This window comes from Bos grunniens, chromosome 9 (genome assembly GCF_055505025.1).
Source record: "Bos grunniens cultivar Pamir isolate PY7600 chromosome 9, Bosgru_T2T1.0, whole genome shotgun sequence".
NCBI lineage: Eukaryota > Metazoa > Chordata > Mammalia > Artiodactyla > Bovidae > Bos > Bos grunniens.
In genome coordinates this window covers 10,114,721-10,135,105 of record NC_141173.1, presented here as the reverse complement: position 1 = coordinate 10,135,105, position 20,385 = coordinate 10,114,721, and the positions used below count along the sequence as shown (strand labels likewise).

At 38.9% G+C, this 20,385-nt stretch overlaps 1 protein-coding gene and 1 long non-coding RNA gene across 4 annotated transcripts in view; one reads left to right on the top strand and one right to left on the bottom strand.

Moving 5' to 3' along the window:
- LOC147365561 (uncharacterized) overlaps window positions 1–7,359 on the top strand; it is a 29,665-nt gene extending 22,306 nt beyond the window's left edge. For both annotated transcript variants that reach the window (XR_015132565.1, XR_015132564.1), the window contains 3 exons: window positions 4,455–4,575; window positions 6,412–6,614; window positions 7,061–7,359. This is a non-coding gene — a long non-coding RNA (uncharacterized LOC147365561). The remainder of the gene's footprint in view (window positions 1–4,454; window positions 4,576–6,411; window positions 6,615–7,060) is intronic.
- Window positions 1–20,385, bottom strand: part of COL19A1 (collagen type XIX alpha 1 chain) — a 440,957-nt gene that overhangs the window by 61,123 nt on the left and 359,449 nt on the right. For both annotated transcript variants that reach the window (XM_086316743.1, XM_086316744.1), the window contains 13 exons: window positions 20,202–20,264; window positions 15,215–15,250; window positions 14,185–14,220; window positions 14,042–14,095; window positions 13,152–13,205; window positions 7,251–7,304; window positions 6,512–6,601; window positions 5,731–5,775; window positions 5,548–5,625; window positions 3,966–4,001; window positions 3,805–3,858; window positions 3,651–3,704; window positions 2,271–2,312 (listed from right to left, as the gene is read on the bottom strand). In XM_086316743.1, the coding sequence (XP_086172869.1) occupies window positions 2,271–2,312; window positions 3,651–3,704; window positions 3,805–3,858; window positions 3,966–4,001; window positions 5,548–5,625; window positions 5,731–5,775; window positions 6,512–6,601; window positions 7,251–7,304; window positions 13,152–13,205; window positions 14,042–14,095; window positions 14,185–14,220; window positions 15,215–15,250; window positions 20,202–20,264 (696 nt within the window). The remainder of the gene's footprint in view (window positions 1–2,270; window positions 2,313–3,650; window positions 3,705–3,804; window positions 3,859–3,965; window positions 4,002–5,547; window positions 5,626–5,730; window positions 5,776–6,511; window positions 6,602–7,250; window positions 7,305–13,151; window positions 13,206–14,041; window positions 14,096–14,184; window positions 14,221–15,214; window positions 15,251–20,201; window positions 20,265–20,385) is intronic.

Genomic DNA, 20,385 nt, shown 5'->3' with positions numbered 1-20,385 from the left:
CTTGAATTTAGATGTCTGAGCTCACAAGATAAAGTTCTTATCATGTAAAGCTCTACAGAGGCTTATTTTTAAATACATTGTTATAAACATATGATCAGGAAAGGCATAAAATAGGGATCACTGAGTGGGGGAGATAGTTTAAATTTAACAATTGACCAAAGGTAGGACAATAGAAGCCTCTATTCTTTCATCCTTTTAACCAAGTGGAAAAATATTTAAACATGAAGTGGGAACTAAAATTTGCCATTGATGAGAAATTGACAAGAAAGTCCATATTATTCAAGTCCAATATTTTGACCCAGTGCATATGAGGACAAGTTTGATTTCCAAACATATGCTCCATGGAAGACTAATTTTGTATGGTATTGAAAAGGTTCTGAGGCAATTTGCCTAAAAAATGCTGGATTAGAACAATTCTCTTTATGGTGGTCCTTCTTAGTGCTGGAAAACATTAGAAGGAGTTGGAGTGTGCAAAGTTTCCCAAACCAATTTGACCACCAGGATCATTTCATTTAGTTAATGTGCTGGTAAGGAGTTAAGAAACACATACCTAATTGTAGGACAACAACTATTAAATCTGAAAAACTATGAAGGTAGCAAGATGCTTAAGGATTTAGGAGAACCAAAAAGCTTTCCCTGTTTCAAAAAGTATAAAGAAGGTGAATTACTGTATCTGTAGACTTTGGAAATAAATAGTAACATTTTAGAATGGATTATTCAATTGATTTTTTAAAAACTGAAGTATAGTTGATCTACAATGCTGTGTTAATTTCAGGTACATAGCAAAGTGATTCAGTTATATATAGATATATATCTTTTCAGATTCTTTCCCACTATATTGCTGCTGCTAAGTCGCTTCAGTCATGTCCGACTCTGTGTGACCTGGTGGACAGCAGCCCACCAGACTCCTCTGTCCACAGGATTCTCCAGGCAAGAATACTGGAGTGGGTTGCCTTTTCCTTCTCCAGGGCTAAATACTAGGAATATAAAATAAATCACACATATATACATGTTGCCCATGTGAAAGTGAAAGTCACTCAGTTGTATCCAACTCTTTGCAACTCCATGGACTATACAGTCCATGGAATTCTCCAGGCCAAACTGGAGTGGGTAGCCTTTCCCTTCTCCAGGGGATCTTCCCAACCCAGGGATTGAACCCAGGTCTCCTGCATTGCAGGTGGATTCTTTACCAGCTGAGCCACCAGGGAAGCCCTGTAGCCCATGTGTGTGTATATAAATATACTGTCCATTCATACATTGACAGATACTGTGCATGAAGTTAAGTGGAATGTAAAGGGTTCAATCTTAACATTCCACAAAGAAACAGGCAAATACATATCCTACATATGTTCCATTATCATCCTCCCCCATCTGTTTTACAAATAAAATAAAGGGAAGTATTACAGAAAAAAATGGCAGTGAGATTAATTCCCTAGCAGGTGGATAATAGGTAGAGATTATTTTTATTTAGTAGAGTCACAGGTGTTAGGGTAATTGTCAGCTTTGGAATTTTGTAAGGCACTTTGTAAAATCCCATGACATAAAACTCAGCCTTCAAACTAGCTGTTTATTGAGCAGCTTTTCCTTCTGGACTGGCCAGGGCAGATACTGTGAGGAGGACTGGGTTTCACAGTGGAGAGCCCAGGGGGTGGTGACCACCATTAAGAGAGAGCTCACTCCAGGGAGAAAACAGTCCGCTCAGGGTGTTAATGGCACTCTTCCTCTCATAGGTCACCTCAGAACTACCCACTCACCTCAGAACTCACAGCTCACCTCAGAACTACCCACTCACCTGAGAACTCACAGCTCACCTTAGAACTACCCACTCACCTCAGAACTCACAGCTCACCTCAGAACTACCCACTCACCTGAGAACTCACAGCTCACCTCAGAACTATCCACTCACCTCAGAACTCACAGCTCACCTCAGAACTATCCACTCACCTCAGAACTCACAGCTCACCTCAGAACTACCCACTCACCTCAGAACTCACAGCTCACCTCAGAACTACCCATTCCTCCCTGCACCCTGGCTCCCCACCCCTCCAGTCCCAATATGAGAGGCCAGTAAAGAAGAGAGTCAGGGGATTAGTACCAATGGCACAAGATACAGATGGATCCATGTTCCTTTTTCTGTCTGAAAGATGCTCTACCGTTAAAAAAAAAAAAATGGAATTTTAGTTCAGGCTAACTCAACCTCTGGTAAAGATTTCCTTTCTGATTTTTTTTCTGGAAATTAGCACACAATTTCTTACACGGCAACAGAATACCTTGAATAAGGCCCCGATATCTCCCAAGAGAGGAAGTGCAATCTGTGGATAAGAAGAAAAAACCAAATACAGCTATTTAGACATATACAGGCACTTATAATACAAACATACAACAAATGTATGCCCTCAAAATGCTGAGCTGCTGAGATTTCTCATCATAAAGCTTCTAAGAGCCTCCCATTGCCATCACGATGGTTGGCTAACATGAGTCTTCCTCTTCAGAAACAAATACAGGACACTAACAGAGTTCATAACCATTTTTGAGAAATAGAGAAATACCATTTCTTTACCATGAACACGGAAACACACATCGTTTCAATTCTGAATCGTGCCGGGCAACCGTCATGCCAACCTTAACATATTATTGGTTTTAAATTATACATAAAGACAAATCATTTGTTAAAAGGAAACCATTCCTCTGCCAAGCAAATCATCAGTCTGTTGAGAAATATGGAAAGTACAGGATGTTTCTCTTAAAGCTGTTCCTCATTGAATTCAAAAGAGCCAATAGGTGGCTTAGGTGATAGGCAAAATAAGACACTAGGAGACTCAGGCAGAATCTCCCTCGTGTCTTAAAATGTCCTTTCAGAGAGACACCATAAATCCCAATAACGCTTTAGACTCCCAGACAATACATACATGATTCACTACATTGGGGAGTTAAAGGCCAAAATACCTCGCTGCACATAGCTTATAAAGGCATGTAAGCCCTGCACAGTGTGAGAAGCAGAAGGATTTGTGAGACTTAGAACTGAGAGGCTAGATTTGGATTTTATTATACAAAATTCTTAATACGATGTCATGTACCATATGGCTTCTTAAATTATAACTGCCGATTCTGAGGCTATTTAAAGGGATTTCATTGTCACTCAAAGCAAAGTTTAACCTAAAATAAAACTTTGGACACACATTTAGTGCCTAAACCCATTTTGAAAGAGCCTACTCAGGGCAGTTTTGTAATTTAATCATTTCAGCATTTTTAAAGCCACAGAATCAATAGATATGTACCGTATTGTGGGAAACTTATCTGCAAACATTCATTTAGAAAAATGAAATTCATTTAGTCACTAGCACTAGAAAGAACAGAATCTGTGGCTATGTATTTTAACTCAGTTTTCCATGGGATTGAGACATATGCCAAGGTTCAATTTGGGGCAAAATTGTACAACTGAATTATGCCCTCATAAGTATTCACCACACACACAAAAATGCTGATGTAGCTTGAATTTTTTTCCCCTTTAGAAAATAATGGGGATAAACAAAATCACCAAGCAGACACTGAGCATTCTAATTGGTTTGGACAGCAAAACTTGCTTGGTAGGCTGTTTGGCTTCTGGGTGCATTAAAGATACATAAATCAGGCACAGTCTGTCAACATACCGGGTCACCTGGGGGGCCTGGCAGACCTGGCTTTCCATCCCTCCCTGGAGCTCCCTGAAAACAGAAACATCATGTTCAAATCTTTGCACCTTGGCATAAGAGCAGGTTAAAACAGGTTTGGGGGAGAGGGGAAGCGGGTAAACATTGTTCTTACATCATTCCCTGGGGTCCCTGGAGTTCCTGGCAACCCAGGGAGACCTCGAGGACCCTGCAAAAGGGCAAAAATAGATACTTATAAGGACAGTCCTTTAGTAATTACCCCCCAGGTCAGCAAAGTGGATTTGTGGTGCCAAATAGCTTGGTTAAGTAGCTTACCTGAATCCCTGGCTCTCCAGCTGGTCCTTGGGAGCCCTGAGTAGAAGGAGATTCAATGATCATAATTCTGCTGGGAATGTCCATAAATTATCCACAAGGGAAAAAGGAACAGATACTGTCATGTACTTAGTGGAGCAGTGGGGCTCTCCACCACACACACCCTGAAAACTCTCTGCAAAGTTGGCTAAGAGTTCTGGGTGGCAGATAGACCTCTGACCAAATGCAGTGCTGGAGGTACCACCATGACTGCACTTGGATGCCCAGGACGTTCGTCTTGGCCCTGCCATGGTTCCTGCACACTCATGAGTGTATAAACACCACACCTGAGTTCTGTCTGTCAGACACTGACCGCCCACAGGGTAACCAGCTCAGGCTTCCTTCCTTCCTGCTTTTTACTGTGAGTCCTTTCTCTGAAGAAATTGCCAGAACCGGTTTTCAGTGATAGGAGTAGGAAATAAAACTTCAATCAATTATTCTTTTCTGTGTTAGAAAACTGGAATTTGGGGGAAACTAAAATGGGATAGAAGATTATCGGTGAACCTAACGATGACAGATCCTTCCCTACTGAATGACTGTGGGCCTCTGGCTGAGGAAGTGACTGACTACCTGGGTAAGCAACGAGCTGGGGTCCTAGTACCTGACTTCACTACCTGCTTGCTGCCTTCTCTCTTCTTACTTTGAAATAAATATTCATATTGTCAAAGCTACTTTTTTGCTTCCTTGCTATTTATTCTGTGTGTTTAAGTTATTTTTGGTTTGTTGGTTTATTATTTTTTTCTTGCTTCAACCTCCTTCACTCCCCTAATAATTTCCTAAACTACTTTTTTACTTTAACTTCCCATCTCCAGTGGTCTTTACCTTCTTGCCTTGGAAAATCAAACAGCAGTCAAACACAGTACAACCATTCACTATTTACATCTTCTTTTACCTCTCAGGATAATTTCATTTCAAGGCCAATTCCCAAATTAATGTCATTAGAATAACCATTTACCTCACTTTTCTTGCGTAAAAATCTTTTATGTTTTTTCATAGTAAATATAAAGTTTTATCTCTTACTGCTATTTAGTCCACAAGCATACATACAATGGTCATTATTATCCTTATGGCTATTATTTGTCTTAACTATCACAAACAATTTTTATTACCTCTTCTCTAAAATAATACATAGAGATTTTTGATATCTCATTTATATGCACTCCATTAAAATTAAGTTTTCATTTTATTCTAATTGAAAACAGACAGTAATATAGAATAACCTAATATTGGGGCATTCTCATAATCTTGTAAACATGAGTTTGTTCTTTTTAATATATAGAATGGAGGATTAAAGGGTTAAGTCCACGTTTTATAATTCAGAAAATCAGTGTATGTGTGATTAGCATCTGTAAGTCAATAAACAGTGGCTACCTTCTGTGTTAGGATGTAACTACAAGGCCCATTAATTCTTGCCCTCTGACTAGCACTTTTTTGTATTTCTTCCTCTGACCATTTCATTCTTTTCTATTATGCATATATGTCACAAGATCTTATTTCACAATAGCGGGTCAACCGGGTTTCACGAACTTGATTGAATTTCACTTACAGTTCGGCCAGGAATCCCTATCCCTGGGGGGCCTATGTCCCCTGGCGAGCCTTGGACACCTGGAAGTCCTCTTTCGCCCTGTGCAATGAGATGCTTCTATTAGTGAGAGGTTCAAGGGACAGGAATTTTCTAGGCACATTTTGCAAATTATTAATTCTTTAAAAATTATCTTTGATATTTTACCTTTGGCCCTCGTGGACCAGGTGCCCCAGGACTTCCATCTAATCCCTAAAGAAAGAAAAGAAAATGAGGTTAATATATTTTCTTTTTCTAAAAAGTTTACTTACACTTAAGAAGTTATAACTCAAAAATATTTCATTGCTCCTCATCTTTTTTGCATAAACCTTTTTTTGTAAAAGAATACACATTTTACTAGGTTATAAATTTTGTATAGTTACTTTAAAATATAAGATGTTTTCATCTTTAAAATGAGGCATCTGATATTGAGAACTTTATTATTATTATATAAAAGGTCAAAGGGGATGAGGAAAAAAAGGCACATGAAATAAGCATATGGTTTAGATTTTCCATAAAATGTCCTGGGATTAGCCCAAGCCACAAGGACTTTTTTTTTTTTAATAGATGACGTGCCACATATGCAGAGCCTCTAGAAGGGAAATTTCAAGCAGTTTGTTTAAGACTGTCCAAGGAAGGTTCATGTTTTAAAACTAGCATACTTTACTAGGCTTCTTCGATCTCTAAAGAAGATTCAGGGGGTGGGGTGGGGCTATAAATCTTCCAAAATTGTATGTAAAATGGTATGTATATGTGCATTGTCTTCAGAAGAGAGGCCTTTGTATCAAATTTCCAAAAAGATTAGACCTCTGATCTAAAGAATAAGATGAATGCTTCTTTTTTCTGCAGACCTAAACTTATTGCTATACCTGTGATCAGAAACAGGGAGTACACAAACAGTGATTCATCAACTTTCAAAGGAAATATCAGCAAAAAGGTTACTACTTACTGGTTGCCCTGGCAGGCTTTTTCCTGGAGGACCAGCCTCACCTTTTGGACCTGGAAGTCCAGGAGGGCCTGTAATCCCACCTGGGTCTCCCTGAGGAAACAAGGTAAGATGCTCACTTCACAGCTCAGGTTCACGGTGGGCGGTGTGGCAGCAACCATACTTTAAATTGTCATCACAGTCAGTCACACTGCATTCTCTCATTCACTCATTTCACAATGTGTACTGAGTGCCCAATCCACACAGACACTGTTGTCTTAAGTACACTTGGATCTTGTGGAGAGCTATGTTTATGGTCTCCTGAAATGTATGTAAGTGAATAGATAGATGCACAGAAGGGAAAATCTATTCGTCATGTAATTTTTACATTTTCTTTAAGTTATTCTCAAGGAATGGTTCCATATTAATATACTATTTCCAACATGTCATGAGATTGAGACTTCTTAGGTCTATACCTGTGCTGTCTATAACTATAGCTGAGCATGAAGCAGACTTTCCAAGTTCTGAGATCTTCATCTCCAAAGCGGTTCCTTTTGTCACATTGTGTTTCAGAGCCAGCACCCGGCTGCCACAGTGAACCACCCCAGAGAAGCCATTCCTGCAGAGTCCACGTGAACTCCTATCCCCTGTGCAACATCAGCTGCCGTGTCCTGTCCTTTCACTCCTCCAAAGTCCTTATGATCCCGTCTCATCCTCATCCTCAGCTACTTAACATGCAGAGTGAATGAAACAGAAGCGATACCTTTTCTCCTTTATTGCCTTGTTTGCCTGGGATCCCGTGTTCTCCTGGTAACCCCTAGAAAATTCAGAATTAAAGGGCAAGAGCAATTAGAACATTTCTTATTGTAAAAACATTTCTGTCTCTGAGTCTTTGTCAGGAGAACTAAATTTTAACATATGGGAATGTGCTGATTTTGGTCTCCTGGAGAGAGAAAAACATTAATGAAAGTATGTGGCTTATTGTTTCAAGTGAGGAAACCTGGATGTAATGGGAAAAAAAATAAATAAGGGAGAACTGAACCAAATGCCCATCCGTATTACTGCCCCAAACAGGATAAACAGAAAATATACTTTTACTTTGACTTGGCAACAGAGGCATTTTCTCTTTTTATTTTGTTCTCTTTTTTAGCCTAGGCCCTATCACATAACCTCATTTCTTATATACCCTGTGGTTCCACCTGTGCCACCAGCATTTTGTTCTTTTCTTGTAAGATCTCTCCATTAGGCTCACCTGCAATGGTTCACTAAATGGCTCGGGGGAGCACCAAAAAGTTTTGCTCCATGAACTGAATGTTCAATGTACCAAATGACCAAATGCGCTGAAAGATGAAACCTTGGAGGCTCAGCCTGGGAGCATTGATAATAAAGCAAGATGTCAAGGGGCTGCTCCTAAAATGATGGGAAAAGGAGAGATTCTAACAGTTTCACAGAGCATAATCAAATTGCCAGATAGAGGTCAGTGTCCAAGAAGCATTTTCCTTGTTTTGCTCAAGTGAGGACCGATGGAGAGGTTTTGACTCCAAAGATGTCAGAAGGCCAGGGAATTTGTTCAAGGGACACAAACATCAGAGATGGGATATAAAAGTGAATTTACTCAATCAAAAAAATAGCAGAGTACCCATTCTTATTCTTTTCAGGTGCAGAAGGAACGTTCTCCAGCTCAATCACATGCTAGGCCACAAAACAAGTCCAAATAAACATGAGAGTAGAAATTGTATCAAGCATTGTTTCTAACCCAAATGGTATGAAATTAGAAATCAATTACAGGAATAAAAATGGGATAAACACAAAAACATGGAGACTAAACAACATGCTATACAAAACCAGGATGAAAATGAAGAAATCAAAAGGAAATCAGAAAACACATCAAGACAAATAAAAATGGAAACACTACTTTCCCAAATCTATGGGGTACAGCAAAAGCAGTTCTAAGAGGAAAGTTTGTAGTGATACAAGCCTAACTTGCGAAACAAGAAAAATATCTCAGATAAAAAACTGAACCTACCAACTGAAGGAATTAGAAAAAGAAGAACAAGTGAAACCAAAAGTCTGCAGAAGGAAATAACAAAGATCAGAGAGGAAATAAATGAAATAAAGACCAAAAAAAAAAAAAAACCAAACAAACAATATAAAAGATCAACAAAACAAACATCTGTGTTTTTTTAAAAGACAAACAAAAGCGGTAAACTTTTCATGAGAGTCCATCAAGAAAAAATGGAGAGGACAACACATAAACAAAATAAGATACGAAAGAGGAGAAATAACAACCATTACCATGAAGATACAAGGAGATAACAAAAGAACACTACTGTTACATGCCAACAAATTGGACAACCTAGAAGAAGTAGGGGAGAAGGCAATGGCACCCCACTCTGGTACTCTTGCCTGGAAAATCCCATGGATGGAGGAGCCTGGTAGGCTTCAGTCCATGGGGTCGCTAAGAGTCGGGCACGACTGAGCGATTTCACTTTCACTTTCATGCACTGGAGAAGGAAATGGCAACCCACTCCAGTGTTCTTGCCTGGAGAATCCCAGGGATGGGGGAGCCTGGTGGGCTGCAGTCCATGGGGTCACACAGAGTCGAACACGACTGAAGCGACTTAGCAGAAGAAGTAGACAAATTTGTGGAAACATAAAATTTTCCAACACTGAATCAGGAAGTAATAGACAATCTGAACAGGCTAGTCACTAGTAGTGAAATTGAATTTATAATAATAATAATGATAAAATTACAGAAAGTAAATAACTGGAACTGGACAGCTTCACAGGTGATTTCTACCAAACATATAATGAAGAGTTAACGCCTACCCTTCAAGATTACTAAAAACTGAAGAGGAAGAAACACTCCCAAATTCATTCTATGAGGCCACCATTACTCTGATACCAAAACCAGAGCAAAACAGAAAATTACAGGCCAATGCCACTGATGAAGGACTTCTCTGCTGGCTCAGTGGTAGAGAATCTGCTTGTCAAGCATAAGACACAAGTTTGATCCTTGGGTTGAGAAGATCCCCTGGAGAAGGAAATGGCAATGCACACCAGTATTCCTGCCTGGGAAATCCCATGGATAGAAGACCCTGTCAGTCTATAGTCTATAGGGTCTCAAAAGAGTTGGATGTGACTTAGTGACTAAATAACACAACAACACCTCTGATGAATACAGATGTGAGAATCCTTCTGAAAATATTAGTAGCAAACTGAATTCAACAATATATAAAAGTAATCACATAGCATGATCAAATGGGATTTATTCCAGGAATGCAAGGATGTTTCAATATCCATGAAGCAATCAGTGCGATATACCACATTTATAAAAGAAAGGATAAAAATCACGATAATCTCAAAAGGTGCAGAAGAAGCACTTCACAAAATTACACATTCACTCATGACAAATGCTCATTCAAGCTGGTATAGAGGGAACATATCTCAATATCATAAACACCATTTATGACAAATTCAAAGCTAACATCATACTCAGTGGTGAAAAGCTGAAAACTTTTCCTCTAAAATCAGGAAGAAAACATGTACGCCCACTCTCATCACTTCTATTTAACACAGCATTGGAAGTCCTAGATGTAGCACTCAGCAAAGAAAAAGAAATAAAAGGCATCCAAATTGCTGTGATTTACATCAGTGTTCTGCCTGACTCCTCTAAGAGTTTTGTAGTTTCTGGTCTTACAAGAAGGTGGAGTGCTGAAGAATTGATACCTTTGAGCTGTGGTGCTGGAGTACTCCTGAGAGTCTGTTGGACAGCAAGGAGACCAAACCAGTCAATCATAACGGAAATCAACCCTGAATACTCATTAGAAGGACTGATGCTGAAGCAGAAACTCCAGTATTTTGGTCATCTAATGCAAACAGCTGACTCATTGGAAAAGTCCCTGATGCTAGGAAAGATTGAGGACAGGAGGAGAAGAGGGCATCAGAGGATGAGATGACTGAATGGCATCATTGATGCAATGGACATGAACTTGGGCAAACTTTGGGAAATGGTGAGGGACAGAGAGGCCTGCTGTGCTGCAGGCCATGGGTTTGCAGAGTTGGACATGACTGGGCAACTAGACAACGACAACATTTTCTCCATTGTAAGGGCCTCCAAATTGGAAAGAAATAAGTAAAAGTGTCACTATTTGCAGATGACATATTATATATAGAAAACCCTAAAGTCTCCACCAAAAAAACTATTGGAACTAATAAAAGAATCCAGTAAAGTTGCAGGATATGAGGTTAATATACAGAAATTTGTTGCTTTTCTATATATTAATAATAAACCATCCAAAAGAGAAAGCAAAACAATTCCATTTAAAACTGAATGAAAAAGAATAAAATACCTAGGAATAAACTTTACCAATGAAGTGAAAAAACTATATTCTAAAAACTATAAAACACTGATGAAGAAAACCAAACAAGATATAAGGAAATGGAAAAATACCCTGTGTTCATGGATTGGGAGAATTAATATAGTTAAAATGTCCATACAACCCAAAGTAATCTACAGATTTAATGCAATCCCTACACTGAACTAGGATAAATAATCCTAAAATTTATATGAAAGCACAAAAGACCCCTAATTGCCAAAGCAATCTTGAGAAAGAAAAACAAAGCTGGGAATATCATACTCTCTGACTTCAGACTATACTACAAAGCTACAGTAATCAAAACAGTATGGTACTGGCACAGAAACAGACACATAGCTTAATGCGACAGAATGGATAGCTCAGAAATAAACCGATTAATGGTCACTTAATTTATGACAAAGGAGGCAAGAATATACAGTAAAGACAATATTTTCAGTAAGTGGGAAAACTGAACAGTTACATATAAAAGAATAAGTTAGAACATTTTCTCACACTATATACAAAAATAAACTCAAACTTAATTAAAGCCTCAAAGATAAGACCTGAAACCATAGAACTCCTAAAAGAAAACATAGGCAGAACACTCTTTGACATAAATTTTAGCAATATATTTGAATCTGTCTCCTAAGACAAGGGAAAAAAAAAAGCAAAAATAAACAAACAGGGCCTAATTAAACTTAAAAGTTTTTGCATGGCAAAGGAAACTATGGACAAAATGAAAAGACAGCCTACTGAATGGGAGAGAATATCTGCCAATGATATGGCTGAAAAGAGGTCAATATATATATATATATATATATATATATATATATATACACACACACACACACACACACACACACATACATACATATATATATATATATATATATATATATCATACAACTCAATATTAAGAAAAACAAACAACCTGCTTAAAAAATGAGCAGAAGACCCAAATAGACATTTTTCCAAAAAGACATACAAATGGCCAACAAGCACATAAAAAGATGCTCAATATTGCTAATCATCTAGAGAAATGCATATCAAAACCACAGTAAGGTATCACTTCACACCCATCAGAATTGTTATCGTCAAAAATTCCACAAGTAACAAATGTTTGAAAGGATGTTGCAAAAAGGCAACCTGAATACACTGTTAGTAGGAATGAAAATTGGTATAGCCACTAGAGAAATCATTATGGAGGTTCTTCAAAATCTAAAAGAGAATCACCTAATGATTTAGCAACCCCACTCCTGGTTATATATTCAAAGGAAATGAAAACAGTAATTCAAAAAGATACACGCACCTCAGTGTCCTTAGCAGCATTATTTACAACTGCCAAGATATGGGAGAAACCGAAGTGCCCATCAACAGATAAGTGGATAAGAAGATATCATATATATTTAATGGAATGCCATTTGACCATAATAATGAAAGAAATTTTGCCATTTGCGATAGTGTTGATGGACTTAGAGAGTATTGTTCTTTATGGAATGTCAGACAAAGACAAATATTGCATGTTATCACTTATATGTGGAATATAAAAAATAAAATGAATGAATATAACCAAATGTAACAGACTCATACAAATAGAGAACAAACTAATTACCAGTGGGGGAAAGGAGAGGGGGGAGATAGATGAAAGGGATTAAGAAATACAGACTATTGTGTGTAGAATAAATAAGCAAGAAGGGTATATTGTACAATACATGGAATTTAGCCATTATTTTGTAGTCACTTTAAATGGTGTATAATCTATAAACATATTGAATTATTATGTACACCTGAAACTAATACTGTAAATCAAGTATAATCCAAAAAAAGAAAAACAGTGCATTTAAGGGGTGTGAGGATACGTATGTACGTGTGTGTGTGAGAGAGAGAGGGAATTGTGAGTCCAGTAAAACTAGGCTATAATGCAACCTGAGGACCTTTCACCAACTGCATTATAGAAGTATTTTCAGCCAAAAGATTTGCCCCCTTTTTGGAGACTTCTGCAAGAATACAACAGAAGCTTTGGAAATGTCTTTCTTGAATGGAGAATTTAATCAAAAGCCATGTATAATGATGTATAATGGAAATGTTAATAACTTGGGTTTCAAAGACTGATTTGTTAGGTTAATAATATTCAAAAGGATCTCACATAACTAATGGAGATATGAGCCTTCTCAACAGCCTCTGACATTAGTGTGATCGGTTTCAGTTGTAGAGATGACCCCTGCCCTTGGAAAATGCAGTATAACTCATTTGCATGAACAGATGCGGACAGTCTTTAAAATGACACATGCATCTACTATACATACAATATCTCCTGGTGGTCCTCTGGGTCCCACAGAGCCTGCAGGTCCTTGCTGACCCTAAAATAGAAGGCAATATAATACTTTACTTGTGCTAAAAATATAGTCTGTACCTGAATATATGTAAAACATGCTGTGACCTTTATCTATAGAAAAAGTATCCAGGCTCCTCTGTGTAACACTGAAATGTGCTTTGGGCTTACAGTTTCAAGATATTTTCATTCAAATGAGTCTGCTCTCACGCAGGTTTGATGCCTGGGTTGGGAAGATTCCCCTGGGGGAGGAAATGGCAATCCTTTCCAGTATTCTTGCCTGGAAAATCCCATGGACAGAGGAGCCTGGTGGGCTACAGCCCATGGGGTCTCAAAGAGTCAGACATGGCTTAGCGGCTGAGCACACATGCATGTTCTTACCAGCAGGTGAGTCTGGATAACCTGCCATACACATGGGTCGGGCACATTACACAGATCCTTCTAGTGCCTCCTAGCAGTGGGTCTCCTTTGGGACAGTCCTATAGAATTCTGTGTGGGAAACTCAAGTGCCTGTGGGCTGCAGAATTTGGGCTTGGGAAATAAATCCTGTTCTCTTTAAGGAAACAGGGTCGTAGATGTGGCTCATATTTTTTACTCTTAAAGCTTTCAGGGATGGTACTGTAAATATGGTCTGAAAAGTACTTAAATATCCTATTGTGATCCAAAAGACAGAGGCACCATGTGTGTAATAAATGCAGCCGATACGGGAGTGTGTCTGTGGGGGGAATCGCTATGAAAACATGATAAAATCCCTGACAACATTTGTGATGAAAATGAGTGGTACATCAGAGCTCCTTGTTTTACACAGAAATGGCTATACCTTCAAAACAACTTCCACATTTCCCTGAGTGATTTCTTATGTACCTTTAGTCCTGGGCTTCCAATTACACCAGGTGGACCAGGATCTCCAGGCTCGCCCTAAACACACGGGTGGGAAAGAAATGGTTACTTTAATTTTCACAATCTCATTATGTTGGAGATGCAAGAGAAGGCTGTCAGGGGATTACCTTTATTCCTTGTGATCCTGTTATTCCAGGTTCTCCCTGTAAATGAAATCATCACCATACATGTGTTTATATTCAGATGGAGGACAGAGTCTCTAATGCTACAATTCATTTACACTTTCAGTAGCTGACATGCAATAAAGTCATGATGAAGTCAAGAAGGGTTCATCCTAACATATGACTCAAAATAATAATTGCTAATAAACCATTTCTTATTTTCCTTTCTTCTCTGTAACAGCTTTTCCCCAATGTCACTTTTGACACTGTAGTCATCATGGTCCATTAGCAATCGTTGTGTCCTCTACTCAACTGACATTGTTATTAGCTGGTTTGTCATCAGCTAATCCTACAGCTCAGAGAAATAAAACTTCAGATAAGGGCAAAAAAGAAAGAATAGAATTTAAGTTGATATGTCATGGAGGTTCTACTATCAGATGCATGTATTTAATGAAACAAAAATCACACAAAAATTAAAGTTACACAGAAGAGTACAAAGTTGGCCACAAAGAGTTCACTTTAATTAAATTATTTTCCATGACTTAATCACTGATCCTTTTATGTTTTTTTGGCTGTTCTGCAGGATCTTAGTTCCCAGAGTCGAGCTCAAACTTGTACCCCCTGCACTGGAAGCTTGGAGTCTTAACCATTGGACCACCAGAGAGGACGTATCATTGATCCTTTTGATAAAACCATCCTGTTTGGTAAATCCAATTTATATCATTAACACAAATTTTGGAAAAACTATCTTACATAATAATTTTGTACCTGAAATATCCTTGGTGTATATCTTTCATTACATTCATGTCCAATCACAAATAGCAATGTGTTACAGAAAATAAACACTACTTGTAACAAGGTTTAAAATTTCATACTTATCAAAATAAAAGAGTCAAAATTCACAGAGGAAAAAGCAGAATCCTCAGGGAGCTTATCTTATCAAATCTATTAGGCTCTAAAGTAAACATGATAGAAATCGGAGAGGAGGAAATCAATGAAATAGAAAACCCAAGATAGTGATAAAACATCTACTTACTCTATCTCCCTTTTCGCCTTTTGTAAAGCGTTCCCCCTAGGAAAATGCATAGAAAAAAGAATCAACTATAAACCCTTTTAAAAATAATCTCTCCAAACCTGGATGTGAACAAATCCTGCAGGTCAAACTCAGACCTCCACTGCAAACATGTAATGATCCAGAATGTCACATTGTCTGCCTGTGCAGCTTAGAAGACCAGTATGCAACTGAATTAGAAAACCCTTTAATATTCCCAAATGAACAGTAACTTAATCATCTTAATGTTATTTTGAGAATCCTGAGTGGTTGACAAATTAGAATATGGTCCAAGGCCAAAGCCTCCTCTGGTGTGGTTCAAAGAGAAGATGGTCTCACACACACACACACACACACGCAAGCATCCAAACAGAGGCAGAATGAATGAGAAGATGCTGGAGTGATCAGTGGAAGGACATTCATTTGAATTCTTCCAGTTACTTAAGTTGGTCCTTAAAAAATACAGCCAGAGTTCTAAATTAGTGTTTAAAATAAGTCATTACTGTAAAAATACTTACTGATTTTCACTTTCCTTTTAACGAAAATGACATGAAGGAGTTAATTACTGGGTGAATAACTGTACAAGTCTGTGGAACTGATACTGGTTCTTGCTGTTGGGTTTAGGCTTGAAGGTTCTGGTGGGAGTCAAAGCTTTGAAGGAATGCCTCTTACGATACAACGCTTTCCCCATGGTCACTGTGTTACTAACAACACAACCCTTCCTCCACACACACACACACACACACACACACACACACACAGATGGGGAGGCTTCCCTGTATTAGCTTCTGTTCTTGAAGGTCCATATCGTGATATCATTTAACCTTCACTTCACTGCTGTGAGGGAGATATTGTCCCACTACCAGAATGGGAAGAGATTCAGAAAGGTTCTGAGTAACCCTAAGTTATTAATGTTTCTCCTAAAGCAGCATTCACCTACTGTATGTTCCCTGTTCCCTTATTTATCTTGCCTACAAAATCTGTGAATGAAGAGATACAATTCACCTTGATTATCATAGCATCTGTGGGGTACACTTCTGCTCTCCCAGCAAAATTTATTAAATTAGGGAATTTAAAGTTTTACAGATAAAACAATAATTGCTGACCTTTATTGAATTCTTACAATGTATTAAACCCTGTTCTAATCACATTATATACATTAATACAATTAACCTCTTGGGTCAACAGGGTAGTTACTGTTAGTACATTCATTTACAGAGGGGGAACTGAGGCACAGGGAAGTTAATTCATTTCCCCAAGGTCACAAAACCAATAAGAAGTCATTGAGGATCTAAACTGAGGCAGCCTGGCTTCAAAATTAGACTTTACTTACTCAGTCTGTTTGATATTATTTACAATTTAATTGCCTTATTATGTGAATTGAGTGAATGGATAATAAGACGGAAACGATACATTTTAAAACATTTTATTTTGCATCTGAAAGTCAAGGGAAAGGCTGAGGACCGCTATGCTAGGCAATGCTGCTCTCAAAGGTCCTGGTAAGGATTTGATCTTCAGATCACCATAAGGCAGTGAGTGGTTACTGAAAAATGTCATACCTCATGACCCGGGGACTTCTGGGGGCCCCGTCTTCTCCCCCATGTCTCCAACCTCCCTGCAGTTACGTGGGGGCAAGCTGCTGATTCTGACTGTGAAATGTATTCGGCAGGGCTGTGGGGCACGTGAAGGCTGAGGCGTGTGGAGACCACTCACCACGCTCCAGTCCTGCGGTCCTGGCAGGGGTGGCTAAGTCAGAGGGCATAGCTCCCTGGTGCTTACCAGCCTGCTGACTGGTTACTGAGGGTTGTGTGGAGCAGGACACTCACTCCTCCCAACCACACTGGCTGGGCAGTATGAGCAAGAGAAAGCTTTTCTTGGAGGTAAAACCACAGAAATTTCAGGGTTAATTTGTTGCTTAGTATAACCTACCTACTCTGACTAATATGGCCCATATCTATCCAACATAATTAAATCTCTTACTGGATAATTTCTATATATTAGATATATAGAGATCTTTATTTATATTCTTGCATTTCAGTCTTAATTCTAAAAATCAATTTGATTTTTAAGATAGGAGATGAAGTTAATGAGATGTGAGCAACGGGCTGCATTGCTTTTGCAACTGCTTGTTTCTGATTATATTACATTACTTATGTCACTGGTTATTTAGAACCTCTGCCAAGCTACAGTGACTAAAGTAACTTCTAGTTGGGGCAGAAAAAGCAAATCCAGGAGCCTGGTTATCTAGAGAGCTGATATTTTGTTTTAATTCCGGTGGCTACTATCTGGGGCAAGTCATTCACATTTTGCAGCCTTTTTTTCCTTATCTAGAAAATCCTGGGGTTCAACTAGATGGCATTTTCACTCCGATATCTAACCTAGTCATGTAGTAAATGTTCTGTAACAAGGGACAAACTGCCATTTAAAGTACTACTCAGGCTCAGAGTTCAGATTTGGATGAAGATTATTTTTCTGTTTGGACATTCTGGTTATTATGTTAAGTTCAGATCCTGTTCCAGAATAGAAAGGCTGAGACCATAGAGAGCTAGGCTGCTTTACTAATGATGTGAAATTTGTGTTTTTTCCTGTGGGAAGCTGGGAGAAAGGTAGGCAAAGATGTATTAATATAAGGAAGGTGTGATAATTCACAGATTAAGAGGGAACTGACAAGGAGAAGAGCTGGGAGGGTAAGGTAGATGGGGAGAAAGATGGTTTCAGGGGGTGGGCCTTGGTAACAGGACAGAAAGCTAGAGGAAAACCTTCAGGAACTGTGAAGTCCTCCAGTTCTTGCTACTCATAGCACGGCCCAGGATCCACACCAGGAGCATGGCCTGAGCACGTTGAGAAATACACCTGCTCAATCTGAAAGCGGCTCTTTTGCCCCTTTCCTATTCCCCTCTGAACTCAAAAGAATCTAAATATAAAAATGAGATCACCAAGCAATTGAAACTAACTCCTGACTTATGCTGTCCTGAATGCATGCTATGCCTTGCCTAAGCTATTGATTTTTTCCTAGATAAAAAGAATGAAGAATTAAGCCATTAAAAAATGACTAGCTCTCTCCCTCAATGGCCCCCTTAGTAATCCTACCAGAGATCATGCATCAAGATTACATTTGAAGAAAGAGTCAGCCAGTCTGCACTCAAAGGAAAGAAAAAAGATTCAGATTCCAACCTCTTGCCTCAATGACTCACTGAGATTCTTGCCATTCCCCCATCCTCCACCCCCATCATTTTTCTCTTTAAAAACTGTCCTGGCTGAAAAGAAACTTGGGAGTTGGTCTCAGGACATGAGTCCCTCTTCTCAGGTTGTGACTTTTTCTGATTAAAGCACCTTTCTGCTGACCCTTGCTTCTGCAACTGTTGACTTATGAGCAGTGAGCAGCTGAACTGAACTTGGATTTGGTAATAAACCACTACCCAGACCTGCTGAACTAGGATTAGCATTTCAAAAGGATCTTCAGCAATTCAAGTTTACATTTAGTATGAGAGGTACTACTCTAATCCACTCAAATTTCTCTCTCTGCTCTACAAGTCCCGGCTATTCCAGTAGAATTTTAGTAAATCTTGGGTCCTGGTTTGCCACGCAGCATGTGGAAATTAAGAAAAGGTGTCAGTGCTCCAGTGTGGAGGGGAGACGGGGTGGGGGGCAAGGGGCAGATAAGAGCTGAGAAGAGATGCCCATAAATGTGGAGTTGTAGGAGTCAGCTGGCAGATGGAGTCAGTCAGTCAGTCAGCAGACCCTGGGCTGATTTGTGAGAGAGAGATTTCCTAGAAAGCCTTGGAAATTCTCAGGTGTGGAACCCCAGTAAGGACTGTTACTGGTTTGGACAGAAAACCAACGGCAAAAGTGACCCCTCGGAGCACAAGGGGGACAGCCTGAACTCTAAAGCTGTCAGAGAGTGACCATCATCGCCAAAGACGCTTCGTTTTTAAAGCTGAAGCACAAGGAGAATTTGACTTTGTGATATTAAATACTCTTTATATTGTTCCCGTTTGGCAGGCATGCAGGCATTTTAGTGAGCTCTTCATTTTTATCTCTGGCCAACCAATATTCTCTGTTTATCCCAGCAAGGGAAGAGGTAAAAGTAAAATTTTTTTAAAGTGTTACCTTTTTTTTTTAAACAAAGATGAAACATTTGTTAAGTCATTCTTGGTGATTCTTGAGGGCTGCTGTGGGGTTTTGTTTTGTTTTGTTTTAAAGTGAAAGTAAAGTCGCTCAGTCCTGTCCGACTCTTTGTGACCCCATGGGCTGTAGCCTACCAGGCTCCTCTGTCCGTGGGATTTTTCCAGGTAATAGTACTGGAGTGGATTGCCATTTCCAAAAATTATTTTTGTAATTAGGATTCATGTCATCTCTTTAGGTAGTCCCATTTGAATATAAATGATACTGAAGGTACTTTTTTCCACCAAAAGAACTAAATTTTGGAAGAACCTGGCCTCAGTAATATTTAAGAAGTCATTTTGATCTTATAAAAACCTAGAATAACTTCAGAGACTACGCTGAGAGTAGTTGTTTGAGCAAAGATAAACTTCTCTATTTTTTTTGAATTAGCCCTTTTGATATACTGATTTTATTATTCATTTTAGCTATTATCTTTAGTTATAGCAGGGCAGCTTAGTGATTTTTAAACTCTGGGTTCTGGAATCAGCCTACCTAGGAGTGATTCATGGTTTCAGTACTTCCTAGCTTAAGTAACTTAAGCTAGGGACCTTAGGGAAGTTACTTAACCTTTCTGTGCCTCGGTTTCCTCATCTGAAGAATGTTGTTGTTGTTTTTTTTTTTTTAATGAACTAAGTGAGGTAATACATGTAAAAACAGTACCTCATTTAAAGAACATGACCAAATATCTGATCTATTGTTCCTTATGCCAGGGACAACCAATGTACATGGAATTGGGGCTGATTAAGAAAAATATCTTAATTCTATTTTTTGGATATTCTCCCTCTGCTCTCAAAGCTAAAGTACTTACAGATTCTCCCTTTTCACCTTTAGGTCCAATAGATCCTGGAAATCCTGGCGATCCGGTCTCACCCTTTCAAGAAAAGCAGAAGACAGTTTTTGCATGAGGCTAGGGAAGTCCTGTTGTGACCCTCAGGGTGAAAGCACAACCTGTACCCCTTCTAAGAGTGGAATTTATCTATTAACCCCCAAGG